This window comes from Diabrotica undecimpunctata, chromosome 9, assembly GCF_040954645.1.
Source record: "Diabrotica undecimpunctata isolate CICGRU chromosome 9, icDiaUnde3, whole genome shotgun sequence".
NCBI classification, from domain to species: Eukaryota; Metazoa; Arthropoda; class Insecta; order Coleoptera; family Chrysomelidae; genus Diabrotica; species Diabrotica undecimpunctata.
The window spans coordinates 117,493,130-117,508,878 of NC_092811.1; the positions used below are offsets into that span (position 1 = coordinate 117,493,130).

The following is a 15,749-nucleotide window of genomic DNA, read 5'->3' on the forward strand; positions in this document are numbered from 1 at the left end:
CATCACATTATCTAGCTACGTAAAGCTCGAAACTGAAGTGGAAGATCAAGTGAATAGAGCAAACGGGCCTCGCCATAAAGATCATTTTACGGGTCTGTGCGTGACTATTACTTGGACCGACAAATTAAATGGTCATTAGAAGTTAAATCCGACAAAAATTCGGATTCTAATACTAAACATATTGAACTCACGATGTCGGTGTAATGTGACAATGTGTAAATTTTTACTATAGATCTCAATCTGTCTGCTTTGCTTGTTTCCCTCATTTTCGAAGTATTATTGTGACGTCCTCTCGTGGGAGTCACTATCCGGGTAGCTTTTAGACAGTCAGAGACAGAGTTCAAAATAAAAATAAAACTTTATTGTCTTCCTTAAATTAAATTGACAAAAATCTTATGTACATATTTACAATTTGGTTTAGTCTTCTCAGTACCTGGCCTATTTATTCAAATTAAGTTTGACCTTGTCATATGAAATCAGTCTTATCGGCAAGCGAGTGTGTATTTGAAATTTTACGGGAACGTTGTATCGATTTAATAACAGCGGACGATAGGTACAAAGAAAGGAAAGGAACTCAACACGTTCCTTAAGTGATTCGGGTTAATAGGACACTCCTCGACAGTCTCAACACGACTGCTTCAGAGTACGGGTAGTGAAGAGCTCAACACGCTCTTCGGGTAACGACGGTATGGGGGACGGAACAACTTGTGAACTCAACACGTCCACAAGCCGGGGTAGGGAAGAAGAGAACCTTCAGTCAACACCTGTCGATTCTGTCTCTATGAGGAAATGTTGCGGTTTATATAGCGGAGCTGTGTAATTAGTTTTGCCCTTTCTACTGTCGATACACTCCTACTTCATGGGTTGGTTCGCGCGCACGCTGGTTTAACGGTGATGGCTTGGACTCATCGTTACATTATTGATAAGTTGGGTTCGCGTTTTGTGCTTTTGCACGTTACAATATTACATTTATTTTTACAACCATGGTTTCGGAGAAGAAGATTATGTCTATTGAACTAAAACGTGAAATCATTGAGAAACATGAGCAAGTAACTACGAGTAACTGACTTGGCGAGGATGTACAGGCGTACCACATAATTGATATGTACTGTACTTAAACGAAAGGAGGTGATAAATGGTATAACGCCAGCTAAGGGCGTTACAATGATTTCTAAGCTCCAGACTTCTCTCCATGAAAAGATGGAGAAACTACTAATGGTGTGGGTGACAGGAGGAACCTTAACACAAAGCATCATATGTGAAAAGGCACGAGCGATTTACGACGATTTGCTGAAGCAGATCCTACACACTTCCACAAATGATGAATCGAAAGACTCGTTTAAAGCCAGTCGGGGCTGGTTTGACAACTTTAGAAAAAGGACCGGAATTAACTCCGTCGTCAGGCACGGTGGGGCAGCAAGTTCGGATGTGAAAGCAGCTGAGGTTTACATCAAAACGTTTTTCGAACTGATAGGATACATCCCCCAGCAAGTCTTCAACTGTGACGAGACAGGGCTTTTGTGGAAAAAGATGCCAAATAGGACTTACATAACGACAGAGGAGAAGACGATGCCAGGTCACAAACCTATGAAAGATAGATTTACTCTACTACTTTGCGCCAATGCGAGTGGCGACTGTAAAATCAAAACTCTTCTAGTGTACCATTCAGAAAATCCCAGAGCCTTTAAGTCACATACGATTTTAAAAGAAAAACTGACAGTTATGTGGAGGGCAAATCCAAAGGCGTGAGTTACCAGGAAATTCTTTGTGGAGTAGATAAACCTGGTGTTTGCCCCCTTTGTTAAAAAATATCTACAGCAAAATAACTTACCCATGCAAATCCTTCTTGTCCTCGATAATACCCCTTCTCACCCACCAAATCTCGAAGATGATTTACTTCAAGAGTTCAAGTTTTTAAAGATTCTCTACCTACTAGCCAACACCACTCCTATCTTGCAGCCCATGGATCACCAAGTGATTTCTAATTTTAAGAAGTTGTATACCAAGCACATGTTTTGGCGTTGCGTTGAGGTGACGGAGAACACAAACCTTACCCTTCGAGAATTCTGGAAGGACCACTTTAACATAGTAATATGCAGGCCTGGCTAGGTGTTACAAGGACCCAAGAACCTCTGCATGGAAGAAGCTATGGTCTGAGGCTGTAGATGAAAGGGCTTGCGAAGGACTGGAACCCGAAGTGTCAGTGGTAGATGAGATTCTTTCTCTTGGAAAATCCATGAGTCTGGAGGTGGATGAAAGAGATGTGAACGAACTTGTCGAGAAACAGTCTCAGGAGCTAACATGTCAACACAGCATGTCTAACCGAGGAGTTAGACGAACTACATTCGCAGCATACGGTGGTTCAACGAAAAATTGGTATTAAAGAGGAGCCAGAATTAGAAGACGTTGTCTCTACAAGAGATATAAAGGAGATCTTGGGAATGTGGGAGAAAGTTGCAGAGTTCGTGGATAAAAATCACACAAACTTGCCTAACACAGTTCCGCAATATTCTTAAAGGGAGGAAGAAACAAACCTCCTTGGACAGTTTTTTAAACGATCTGCAGACGAAAATGAGCAAAGTGTGACAAAAAAAGCGAAGACCACCGACGAAAATTAAGCGCTTCCGTAAGCACTTCAATTTTTATTATGTTTTTACAGAATATGTACGTACTTTTTGGTACTTATAAATAAATGTTTCTTCTTTTAAATATATATATAAATATATATATATATATAAATATATATATATATATATATATATATATATATATATATATATATATATATATATATATATATATATATATATATATATATATACCCGGTATTTTAGGCGTCACGCCCTTCCGGTAGGGATCTATGGAGGAGTATCACCAAGCCGCAAGCCCTTATCTCTTGCCGTACTGCTCCACCATAGATCGATCAGACACCAGCATATTCTAGTCTAAGCCGCAGATTCATCTAGAATTTTAAACTGTTGCGTTAGACTTTTTGTTTTTCTGTACACCGAGCTGGGGACCGAACCCACGTCCACTGAACCACTCGCAGTGAAGCGAATGAGAAGCCGGCCGCCCAGTCCGCTTGGCTATCTGACCGACTTCTTCTTTTCTTCTTATTCTTGTGAATAAGAAGAGTTCTTCTTTTAAATACATTTTTCTTATTTAAAAATACTTAACAAAAACAACTTACGTGTTTTTTTTGGGGACTGGTACGGATTAATGGCATTTCAGTTAATTTCAATGGGGAAAATTGAAAGTGGTATCTCGTATGTCGAGATAACACTGTACTAAATATTTAATACTTTTTTTAAATATTTAATTTGATATGCTATTTAAAATATTTTAATGATTGCATAAATTAAAGTTAATAAAACAGGAATAATATAATTAAATTTTAATATAATACCAATATCTATTTATGTATATTTTACTATAAAATAAATATTTTAACTATTGCAGAAATATTAGTGACTGCCATGCAATGATTAAAGGCGTTTCTAATATGCTGCACGCATGTCGTTATAATTTGGCGCAATAATGCCATGCCAATAATTTTCAGTCAAGTTCAATCTTGTGTTGTGAATGCACGTAGATAAATAAATGTGTAGTGAATACGAATACAGTAGTAATAATAATAACATTGTGGATTATTTATTTGTATTATATCTTGACAAAAATATTCTAAAATGACTGAAAGCGACAGTAATCATAACGATATTAATTTAAAATCAGAAAAAGAAAGGAATAAAAAACCCTACGAATATAGAAATGAAATGATAAAACGAGCTAAACTCGAAGAAAAAATACATCAATTAGAAGAGGAAGAATGTTCCTGCAGTTCCTTCTCCATCCTCTAAAGATTGCAAGTAAGTTGATAATTTGTTCTTTTCTAATAAAAAGTTTTCATTGAACACAATTTTTTGTTGACTTTGTTAATATGTACTTAATTTTTAGGTGCAGGAAAAAGTGCTTTTCATTGATAAGTAACGACAAAAAATGCAGATTTTCACACGATTTAGGGACCTGACTACAAAAAATGAGCAAGATTGTTACGTTCAAAGCCTAATTTCCGCAACTGAAGTTAAGGAACGACGTAGAAGAAAAGAACTTGGTGAGTCTTGGTGAAGTATATTTTCATGGCCAGCTAGATCTCCAGACTTAACATGTCTAGACTTTTATCTGTAAGGAAGATTAGTGTACCAAACTCGACCAACCACGCGAGACGACATGAAACAGCGCATTATAAACGCAATAAATAATATATCAATAGCTGAGATTGAAGCAGCTGTTATGTCTACGCGTGAAAGATTACATCTTTGTGTGGACAACGATGGAAAACAATTTGAACATTTAATTGGACATTAAGTTTTATTGATCGAGATATTTTTATGATCTTTCACATATTTAATTTTAAGTTATAATAAAGGGTGAGTCAGTACTATATTTACTTATGTTTATGCGTTTTTATTAATATAACATTTTTATTCATATCTCGAGTTCGACAAAAAATATCAAGATGCGGTTTGCGCCATTTTGTTACGGATTTAATCCAGTTCCATTATAATTTACAATAAATAGGTGTTTCCATTAAACATTTTGAAGAAAAACAAATTTTAATTTTTTCTATTCGAAAGTACCCTCTACCCATGACAATTAAAAATAAATGCAATTGTTTTATAGTAGATGTTAATTAAATTATCCACACTCTTTCTAATGCCACTAATTTCGTTAATATCGGTTGATCCAAACCAAAGTTATAGATATTTATCCACAAATACTTTCCCACTCTCCCCTACCCTTTATTTGAAAAAATAAAAGAAAAGTACCTGAACAACTTTGCATGCAGAATTTAGGCCTCTTTCTAGTTTACTTATTTAACACTTGGTATAATTTGGCATATTTCCCAAAAAAACTGGTTTTCAAAGTTTTCTTCACAGGTTACGCCCCCTAGCGGTTAATCCAGAAACTTGAAAGTTATTTTCAGCGATTTCTCTTGGCCACTTTTACTAAGGATTTTTTTCTCCTAAAGTTATAACATGAATAGTTTCTGATATATAGCCGAGAGATCGGCTTATTGGACCACCCGGTATAGAGCTTATTCTCATTTTTTTTTCAAAAATAGTGGAGTGAAAAAGTCAATAAACAGTGTATAAATGGAATTAGGCCAGTTTTTAACATGTAGAAATGTTCGTGTGTTCCTCACACAGTTTTTTTTCTTATTTTCCGAAAGTTTTAGTTTTATTAATTACTATTTAACTGGGAATAAGCCACAATTAAAGGTTAAAATACGTTTATTGACGTTTCAATTTCCACTTCGGAAATCGTTCTCAAAATACAAACAAACAATGTTTGTATTTTGAGAACGATTTCCGAAGTGGAAATTGAAACGTCAATAAACGTATTTTAACCTTTAATTGTGGCTTATTCCCAGTTAAATAGTAATTAATTTAACATGCCACAAGAAAATAGCTTCAGAACAATAGTTTTAGTTTTGTGATTTATGGGGTTTTTCAAATTAGTGATTTAATTGTAACAATCCTTACTACCATATTACTAACATTATTTATTATTACTATTACACTCCTGGATCAAGGAAGTTAAAGATGTATCCGAACCCATTACTTTTTTAAATTTGAATTTTGACACCAATTTTCAACTCAACTTCGTATTTTCCGCAATTTCAAATCGGACAATAATTTGTAATAATTTATATACGAGTAAGGTATAATCAAAATTATTGTTTAAAACGAGGACTGGAAAAAAAACTCCGCAGATATGTAATTATTTTTGAACATCGTTTATAATGTCGACATTCAAAAACCACCAAAAGCAAAATACAACCTTGTAAATTAAAAAAAATAATAATAAAATTTAATATCATACTGACAATAAAACAGTACATAAACCATACACAGATATATCAAGCATTAATACGTTTACCCTTAAGGTACGATTATTCCGAGAAAAAAACCGTTCGGAGAGTTGGAGGGCTTTTAATTCTCTAATTGACTGAAATAACGAAGAACTTTTGACTCTGGGTATTCGTACGTCATCATTCGTACCGATTTACAGTAATTTATGAAACAATTATCTCTGATAATAACAATAATCTAGCGTTTAGCCGGCCCGCAGTTATTTAATACTAGTTTTATCAAGCATTCCGTGCCGGCAATTGTTCGACGTTCATTTGTATTCAAAGGAATCTAGATTTGCGTAGAGGGGATCCACATATCGCTCTGTTGTCCACTAGTCCTAGTCGAATAATAATAAAATCTTTATTTGACGATTTAAATTTGTTTAAAACAAATTAAAACACAAACTGAACTTTAATTTGTATATCTTTTTTGGCATCATCCTTTTGGAATATTGCCGAAAGAAATCAATAATAACAGGCAAACAGGAATAGTTTTTTTGTTGATTAATAAATTTTGAGAGGTAAAATTGACATAGTTGATGTAGTTGTAGGTTAAAGTGTGACAGTTCTTCTCTTTTATTAGTAATGTAAATAAGGTTAAGCAACTATATGATGTGAAGTAAACATAAATGACTTTGATATAGTGATTAAATATTAAAATAGATATTGTAATCTAATTTAATTAATCTAAATTATATTACAGTATCTCTGATATATACCGTTCCAATTCTCTTCTTATTTCGTTCTCATTTGCAATAATTTTAATAACAACACTAGAAATCCTAAGATTTCCTACTTGACGAAACTAAATTCAAATTTTTACCACTGTGCTTTCTAAAACTTGCAAAGAAGAGAGACTGATAAATTAGTAGACAAGGGAATCAGCAATTTGTATTCCACATGCCGTTCATTACGGCGAAAATTCTTAGTGAATTTAGTTTCTAGTACTCAAAACCGAGTAAAGAAGACGGTATTAGATTTAATTTCAATGCAGCGCATCTGCCAGCCGCTTATACGTATTTCAACCTCATTAGGTATCATCAGAGTGACATATGCAGAGGCTCTAATGATACCTAATGAGGTTGAAATACGTATAAGCGTCTGGCAGATGCCCTGCATTGAAATTAAATCTAATACCTTCTTTCTGTAATAATTTTGTTGTTATTGTTAACTAGTACATAGCGAGCTCGTTTTTTAAATATGTCGCTTATTTCTTTCACTTTTTTGTGCACATTTAAAAAGTCCTGAATAGATCTCACACTCTCAATTTCCTCGCATCTTTCTCTCATCCATGTTTATTTGGCTAATTTTATCTCTCTTTTAATTCTTCTCTGTAGATGTCTACATTCTGTTTCATTTGATTTTATAAGACGATTTTGTTTCATGAATTTCAAGATGTCTTTTGTCATCCACTGATTTTATCTTGATTAAGTTACTTCTATAATCATTGTTTTTGGAGATTTTCTTAACATGGTTTCTCCTATGTTAATTATTCTATTGTTAAATTCTTTTTTAATGTTATCTTTTTTGTTTATATCTTGAAAATTATTTATATTACTTTTCGGATTTTCTCGTTGGATTCATTTTAACCTTTCAATAACCTTTCAATTACAGGTATATTTGATCTGATGGTAATTTTGTATAATTCGTTTACTAACTGTATCAATTTACAAAATTGAAAGAGTTGATTTAATAAACTTAAAGACCTGGGAGAATAATTGCGAATACATGATAGTAGTAGTTTTACCATTTCTCCACAATCATTAAACCTACACCTTTTATAAGAAGATTAAAAAATATATTCTAATTAAATTGTCCAGTAATTCTAGAGGTCAAGAGTCACTTAATGCAGAAAATACTTTTAAAAAAGGTAAACCTAATGATCAGTGCTTCCTGCAATGACCCGATTTTCAGAAAGTCTAGAGATCCAGTTATTTCGAGCCTCCTATTATACTGTTGGATTAGCAAGAGCGCAAGATCAGAACTGCTCCTATTCTTCGAGGCGTCTAATCCCTTAATAGATTTGTGGCCTCACAGATCAACCAATGCCCAGAACAGTTTAGCTGATAGGCTATTATGGCTTTGTGCTATACAAAACAGTAGAGGCGGTAGATACAGTAGACGCCAAGGACAACTGTGGGATTGGTAGCGATTCTCATGAATCCTGAGATACCAACGCATGAAAATTGCTGGAGATTAATTAGCCAACTGAACCTTGGCCGAGATCAGTCTAAGTTGAGGCTACCACACAATGACAGCGTTCATACGTAAATGCCTCACCATGGACATAAAAATCTAAAGTACGATTTTTGACAGCAAGCCCTATTTGACTCCGAAAGACTTTCTGCACAGCTAGTAGAGTGCTGCGGGGTTCTTCATTTTGGAGTCCGAGTGTTCCTTCCATGAGAGATGATCCTTCCAGAATTACTTCTAGATGCTTTATTGACTTAAAAATATCTAAAGCTTTCTAAGGTTATAAGTGTTAAGTTATACAATAAATTAAAAAGTACAATCCGTCTTTCTTTTGACAAAGTGAACATGAAAAATCAGTTGGGCGCCCGATACCACAACGTAATTCATAAATTGTTGTATACCTTAGGAAAAAACAATATAATTAAGACAAAAACATCTTCTTACTTGGTAAGTGTTTCCAATGACGAGGTATAGATGGTACCACCGACGTCTATATGAACAGGGGCTGTATATCTAGAAGCAGCAGCTACACAAGGTATTCCCGTAATTTTATTGTAGCTGACAGCCGGTGGGGTTGGTGATGAAGAGTTTGACATTGTTGGAGATGTGGCAGGTGATGTACTTGGTGACATAAGCCTATAAAGAAAGAGAATTAGAAGTTATTATTTTTTTAATGTTCTTTGAATTGTGGTTTATCATCAAAATCATCAAGAATATTGAAAACTTAAAGTTAAAAATCGGTAACTACAAATTCAAACGTAATTTGATCAATGAAATTGTGGTTAAGTCATAATAAAATTTTAATAAACTTCATGTTTCATAACCGTTACATAATTCTAGATTATAAATTTGTCTCACTAAACGTGCAGACCTAAATTGTCAAAAAATTGACCATCCAGGTCTGGGACCAGTTGATTTAATTTATCTCACATTTGTCACTTACCTCATTTTGATTTGGGCACTGGGAAACATATTCCTATTTGTTAAGTCTTTAGGTTCTTTGTCTATGTCATTTCTTACTTCAGTCTTTTTCCTGGAAATAAATAAAAGTATTTTAAAAAAGGTCCTGATTAACCCTTTAAGGATCAGTGGTAGCTATATTTACCAGCGTTGCTTGAGATTACTTTTATAACTTATAAGCCATGAGTATTAAATTGTAACCACGCACAAGCTAGACTAGCCTATGCCTGCACCGAGGTGAAGGTCGTTGAGTGGTAAACATAGCTACCAGCGATCATTTGTGCAGGGTCCTTTACCGATATTAATGTTACAGTATTTAAGTAATTTATTCTATTTTTTTTATTGGTTTATTCAATGAAATATTAGATAATAACCAGTGTCATAATAACAAGTATTATTAATTTTTAAATGTTATTACAAACTATTTAACATTACCAAAGAACCTAACCTATTTTTTTACAAACTTAACAATTTGTTTCCATGGATACAAAAATAACGGAGGAATTGCATGTTGTGTAATGTTAGTGTGCTTTCTAGTCTTTCATATGAAAATGAGATATCTTTTGTAAGTTTTTGCGAAAAGATGTTCTGGGTGAATATTTTGACAAACTTTTTTTTTCAGTGAGCTTTCAGTTTTTTTCAGTTTTTTTCAGTGAGCGAAAATACGAAAATGCCTCTTACTGCAAGACAACCTGGAATAGTTTGTAAATAGAGGCCTGGATGATACCAATGATGATAATTATTGTATTTCAGACTATGAAGGTGATTCAGATACAGAAGACAATATTTCACTTGTACTATCTTCAGCCAAGGGCAGCACTCGATCCAATTCAAGCATAAATATTGCCTCTACTTTAATATCAAATATTCATTTAACATCAAACAAACCTGAGTGTCATCAACAAACTCATTCAACTTTGGATTTTCCAGGTAGCAGTGATGAAAATTCTGACAATTCAGCTGAAGGGATATGTACGAAGAAGACAAAAATACATATACTCATCTTACAGTGACTCGGAGCCAGAACTAAATAGTAACAAGGACCATGTGGATTTTTTATCATCCAAAAAGTCAGAATTCAAGTGGTCCAAAAAGATAGATCCAATTTGAGACTAAGGTTTATTTCATGTTAGTGAGGATTCAAAAATTAACATTGATTTTTGCACTGACCTTGACTAGCATTATACAAAGAATGTTTTTTTATATATCATTCAAAATTAAGTTTGAAATAAATTGTCTCTTTTACAATATTTGTTTTACTGTCTAGATGTAGTGGTAGAAATCTTTACCAGTGATTCACAAGTGATGGTAAATACTCAAATGATCACTTTAAGCAATATTTACCACACCATAAACGAAAAAACTGAAGATAATTTCGGTTTTTTTTATCAGGTAACTTATTAACTTCTATTTGATTTCATAATTTTAAAAAAATATTCGTCCTATAAAGAAAAAAATCCTTAAAACCTTAAAGGGTTAAAAAGATATAGAAAATGTTGAAAAATATATTCAAATAACATCTAAAATTACTTGTGTCGCATAAAGAAGACTTTTCATTTGATTATTAGTCTTTATAATCATTCGTGTAGTTCATCACACGAACAGAGTAAAATATAATTGATATACTAGATAGATAATCCTAAGTCAGCAAAAAACGCTGTAGTGTATTTAACTGATTATATATCCAGTCCCTTTCTACTATCTTTTACTACAATTTTTCTACAATTTGATGAAAATAATTAGAAATGACTTTAAAGGGAAAACTGTGAAAACTTTCTCTAGAGTTTAGCGCCCTGTATATAATTGTTTAGATTTCTTTTTCAAGCTTTAATAAAATATTCTTTAGAGTTTTCCAAATAAATATAGTTACACTAATTGCTTCTAATGCATTTTTCCGCCTTGTTTTGCATAATTTTACTTTTACCTAAAAGCCTTAAACAAACTTTCTTTTATCGCCATTTATGACATGTCTCCTACTTTGTGAAAAAAGAATACTTGTTCAGTGACCTCAACCGCACAAGAAAAACCTGAATTAAAACTTTAGATCGCTGTCGTCACAATTTGCTAGTGCTTTGGATCCGTGCCGCTCGCCTATTTTTGTTTGTTTTAAAGTTTTCATTCATTTGGTAGCCGGGACGTCACATGCACTATCAGATAAGACAGAAACAACAGGACCGAATTGACATAGTTTTTGAGCGTTCATTTATTCGGAACCCAGAATATTCTTTATACGACCAAACAACATTTCGTCTTTTGTGGACCACCCTCAGGCTTTCGTGTAACTGTAACTGTGTTTATGGTTCAGTATCAAGTGTCGCGATATCGAATATACCAATTAATAATTTCAATATCGTATAACAACGTTCTCAGATAAAATCTGATCCGTTTGTTTAACGGCCAACCATAAATCTTTTGCCGTCATAACAAATTACCCAAAAATCGTGACTTTGAGCAAAAACGACGATTGTGTTTTTAATGGAGGATCACCCACACGCCTACGATCAGCGCCCAAAACCGCAAACAATAAAGTTTAGCGAAAGGTAGAGATGGGATTTCAAGATCCTCGGTCTTAAAAGATCCAAGTTATCGGCACGGATCATTTTATTTCACACCAAATATATGCTGTACAAAACTGAATTTATAAATACCTTTGATAGCAAAAAGTATTAAATTTAATAGTTACAGGTATGTTAATCTCAACGATCATTGTATACTTGTTATTTTTCTTCTACGTTTTTTGTTGCCTATAGCTATAGTGTACATACTTTTAGTTAAGCCTCTAAATACCTGAACCTATTTTATTACACATTTCATGTCTGAACTAAGAAGTCACTCTTTTCTTAGTTTCAGTTAACAAATGGATCCCCCAGGAACGATCGTGTTAGACCTCAGAATTGGAGAGCGCAGTAGTCGCAAGTTACGACACTAGATTCTATAGAATAGGTACATTCCAGTATACCAGAAACTACGTATATCAGACTCCCGAAAGTTCGGCTACCTCGGGACCGGACCCTAGGCCGAACTAACGAATGCTTATCTAAAAAATGCCCATTTATTGTTTGTATGGATCTAGCAAAAACAAAACATTTGTACATTAAGTAGAAGACAACACAGGAATACTCTGACATATATTTAACACATATGAAAAGATAGACCGTTACAAAAATACTATAAAACAATACTGACAGAACTATAGGTCTAATAAAATTTAAAAATATGTATTAAGTATAGCACATTGGTGGTTTGGCTTCTTAAACACTTAAAAAAGTCAGTAATTTTTTTTTGAATTTTCTTTTTCTAATGATTTTTGATGTGCAAAGTCACGTCACTTTTTAATAATCATTACATCAATGGCAGTTACTTCTTTTTGCTATTCGGCGTAGGTAGATGCCAGTTGCAAAGCTGCTTTGCCTTCAGCGTGGCTCATTTTATTTTCTTTATCTTTCTCTTCATTCTCAGCAGCATCTGTGTCGTTATCCTTCTCATTTTCTTGGCGAATGACACACTCGACGATTTCGTCGTCATTCAAAACTTAGTTGTGTAGCTCCTTTTCAAAATTTATCCACTCCAAAACATCTTCTTCAACAATGGGACCACAGTTCGGTAGTTGCTAAAGGTCGTGCAATAGAGCTGCATTGTCATCAGGTTCGTTAACAAGAATGTTGTTTGGCTCATCTCCTGATGTGTTTGCTTGGTCAATCTTATTTTCTATATTTAGCCAAAGTTTTTTCCAAGACTTTAGAAACATCGACGGTGGTATTTCGTCGTATGCCTTGGCCGACATGTACACAACAACATATTAACTGACTTTAGCACTTTTAAGAGGTTTAAGTTGTCATCAGCCTCCCGTTTGGAAAGAACTTCAAAAGGCGATACTTTCTTTTGAAGCACTCAATGACCCCTTGGACCATTGCCTGTTCAAGACTGGTTACATTGGGTGGCAGGAACAGCAGTTTTATTTCTTTTTTATCGTCACACTGAAGACCTTCCTAGTGAGTAGGCGCGTTGTCAAGCAGTAGAAGTGCTTTGATGGGCAGATTTAATTTTGGCAAATGGTTTTTCAGTTACGGAACAAATTCGCATACAAACCATTCCGTGAACAAATATTTGCAAATATATGCATATTGTTTAATATCGCGTTAGAAAGAGCCATAAAGAAATGGGGCATAACAACCAGAGTTACGATCATCAATAGAAGTGTACAGATACGGTCACGGACAAAAAGAGACCTAATACAGGCTTTTGAAACATTAGAAAAATCCGCGAAGGCAATGGGACTGCAGGTAAACGTATCCAAAACAAAATACTTGAAGGTCACGAACAGCACACAAATAGCGGCACCACAAGATCTGGTGACAAGCACATATATTCTAAGTGGTCTCGAAGTTTATATATCTTGGAACACAACTAAATAACAGCAACCTAGTAAGCGTAGAAATTAAAAGAAGAACATACCCGGCGAACAAAGCTTACGTTGGACTAAAGCAGCTCTTAACATCACACATAATTAGCAGAAAAACCAAGATACTAATATATGAAACTCTTATTAAACCTGTCCTGACATACGCGTCAGAGACATGGACTATGGTAAAAAGCGACGAAGAACTGTTAGGTCGCTTTGAAAGAAGAATACTTAGGCACATATACGGAGGAGTACAAGAAAGCGGGACATGGCGCAGGCGTTACAATTTTGAGTTGTATCAATGCTATGAAACATGTAACATCGTCCGGTCTATTAAAATTAATAGACTAAGGTGGCTAGGACACCTTGAAAGAATGGTCACGGGAGACCCCAAAGACAGATATTATATCAAGAGCCAGTAGGAACCAGGACTCTAGAACCACACAGGGTTGTAGAGCCAAAGATGATGATGATATTTCCTTTGTTTAGAAAGGGAGATAGAATGTGGAGAAAAAATAAATGCCTTATACAAAACAGACACAACAAACAAAACAAACTTCTCTAAATAGATGAAGCACGACCTATACAGAAAGAAACAAACGATCAGAAGACAACAAAAAAATTATCTAAACTGTTTACTTGTCAAAGACGAGAGATACGTATATATTAAAGAATAAGTTAAAACCAACGTTTTAGGTTGTCTCGTAGAGATCAGGGATCCGGGAATAACTCCATCTCTATCGGAAAAACGTTCAAATTCACTGCCATCCGTAAGAATTAGAATTTCTCTTGAGTTATTTTAAGTATCCCATAAAACCGTAGAGTACAGATAGTAAATCAAATGTTCTCACTGTTATCTTCGACTAATTTTCATTTGAGGGCAAATGAATCAGACAGCTCGGCCAGTGCCAGTGCCAGCAGCGTAGTGCTGAGAAACAGTATTGCAGAAGACAACATAATGACTGAATGATGTTTTATTATAGAATTTTTTAAGTTTAAACTTTATGTAACATAAAGAACGCCGTGATCTACAAAATAAATGACCAAAATATTTTTTAAATAAATCTATCAAGAATCTTAAAAACCCTTTGGAGAAAAACGTATACGCCAAGGTTTTAAAAAAAGTTTTAACGAGAATATCTGTTTGTAATATCGATTTCACATTCAGTTTCCTTAAGTTAGAAAAGCAAAACGTTTGTTTCAACAATTAGCAAGCAGTATTTTTTTTATTATTACGTGAAAATTTTGTACTAACTGGATATTCCCAAGAAGTTTGAACTTGCTACGTTACTAGTAGATAAAAATTATAAAAATATTACTTTAATATTCTAAACTACTAATATCATTATCATCATATGTAAAGAATTGAGGAATTTTACCTGTAAATGTATGCATTTTTGGTGAAGGTAATAGGTCACTCAATGAGATTTGATTCTTGTAAGACTTTGTTTCATTTTTTTGTAGTTGCCCCAATCCAATCCCCCTGTTTCATTCACTTATCCTCTCCAAATGAACCCTGAGCACCGTTCACATAAGTTTCGATTTATTTTGCTTGCCCTATCTCTATCCCAATAATTTCTGTCCCCAATTTTCAACCCTCCATAGTAATACCCTATGTGGTAGGCAAAATATTTCGTTACAAGTTCAGGAACATAAAGGACATTATTTATAGCACGATCATACCACTCACCTTGGACAAATGCCTGTATTCCAATGACACCTTTCACCTTTACCTTCTGCAGGAATCAACTTGTTGTGTGCTATTCTAACATACCTAACATACATAGGTTCAGTTAGAGATTCTAATTTTGAAATTGGGCTTGCTCCTGAGTTACATATCCACTGACTTTTATTTAGACTGGAGGTTGATGCGAACATGGAAGAAATATCACATATCTAAGCTAGATTACTTCCTGATGACCTATTTTTATCTTCATTTTTGGAATCATCCAGGATTCTACAAACCCCAGAGAGTAACGCAAACTTGGCGCCGCTCTAAAAACTACTGACAAAAACTGACAAAAATAAACCCTGTTAATATAGTATCTGGTTATTTAATTTAATAGTATTTTTTGCATTTACATTTAAATTTGCAAGAAATTTTGTATAACTTTTGATTATAAGATCGATATAGAGGAGTTATTACATTTTTTTTGTCTTATATTCGGTTTTGCAAACAAAATATCAAGTAATAAAAATCAGAACTACAAAACATTTAAATTTAATAATCACCATCGTACTATTATCATAATATTGTTTGCTTATGTTGGCCCGTTCTTA

At 34.1% G+C, this 15,749-nt stretch overlaps 1 protein-coding gene across 1 annotated transcript in view; it reads right to left on the reverse strand.

Moving 5' to 3' along the window:
* The window catches only part of twz (BTB/POZ domain-containing protein twz), a 98,546-nt gene that overhangs the window by 54,914 nt on the left and 27,883 nt on the right, over positions 1-15,749 (reverse strand). Inside the window, exons 2-3 of the mRNA XM_072544326.1 lie at positions 9,051-9,140; positions 8,552-8,743 (exon numbers count right to left, since the gene is read on the reverse strand). Coding sequence (XP_072400427.1) covers positions 8,552-8,743; positions 9,051-9,140 — 282 coding nt within the window. The remainder of the gene's footprint in view (positions 1-8,551; positions 8,744-9,050; positions 9,141-15,749) is intronic.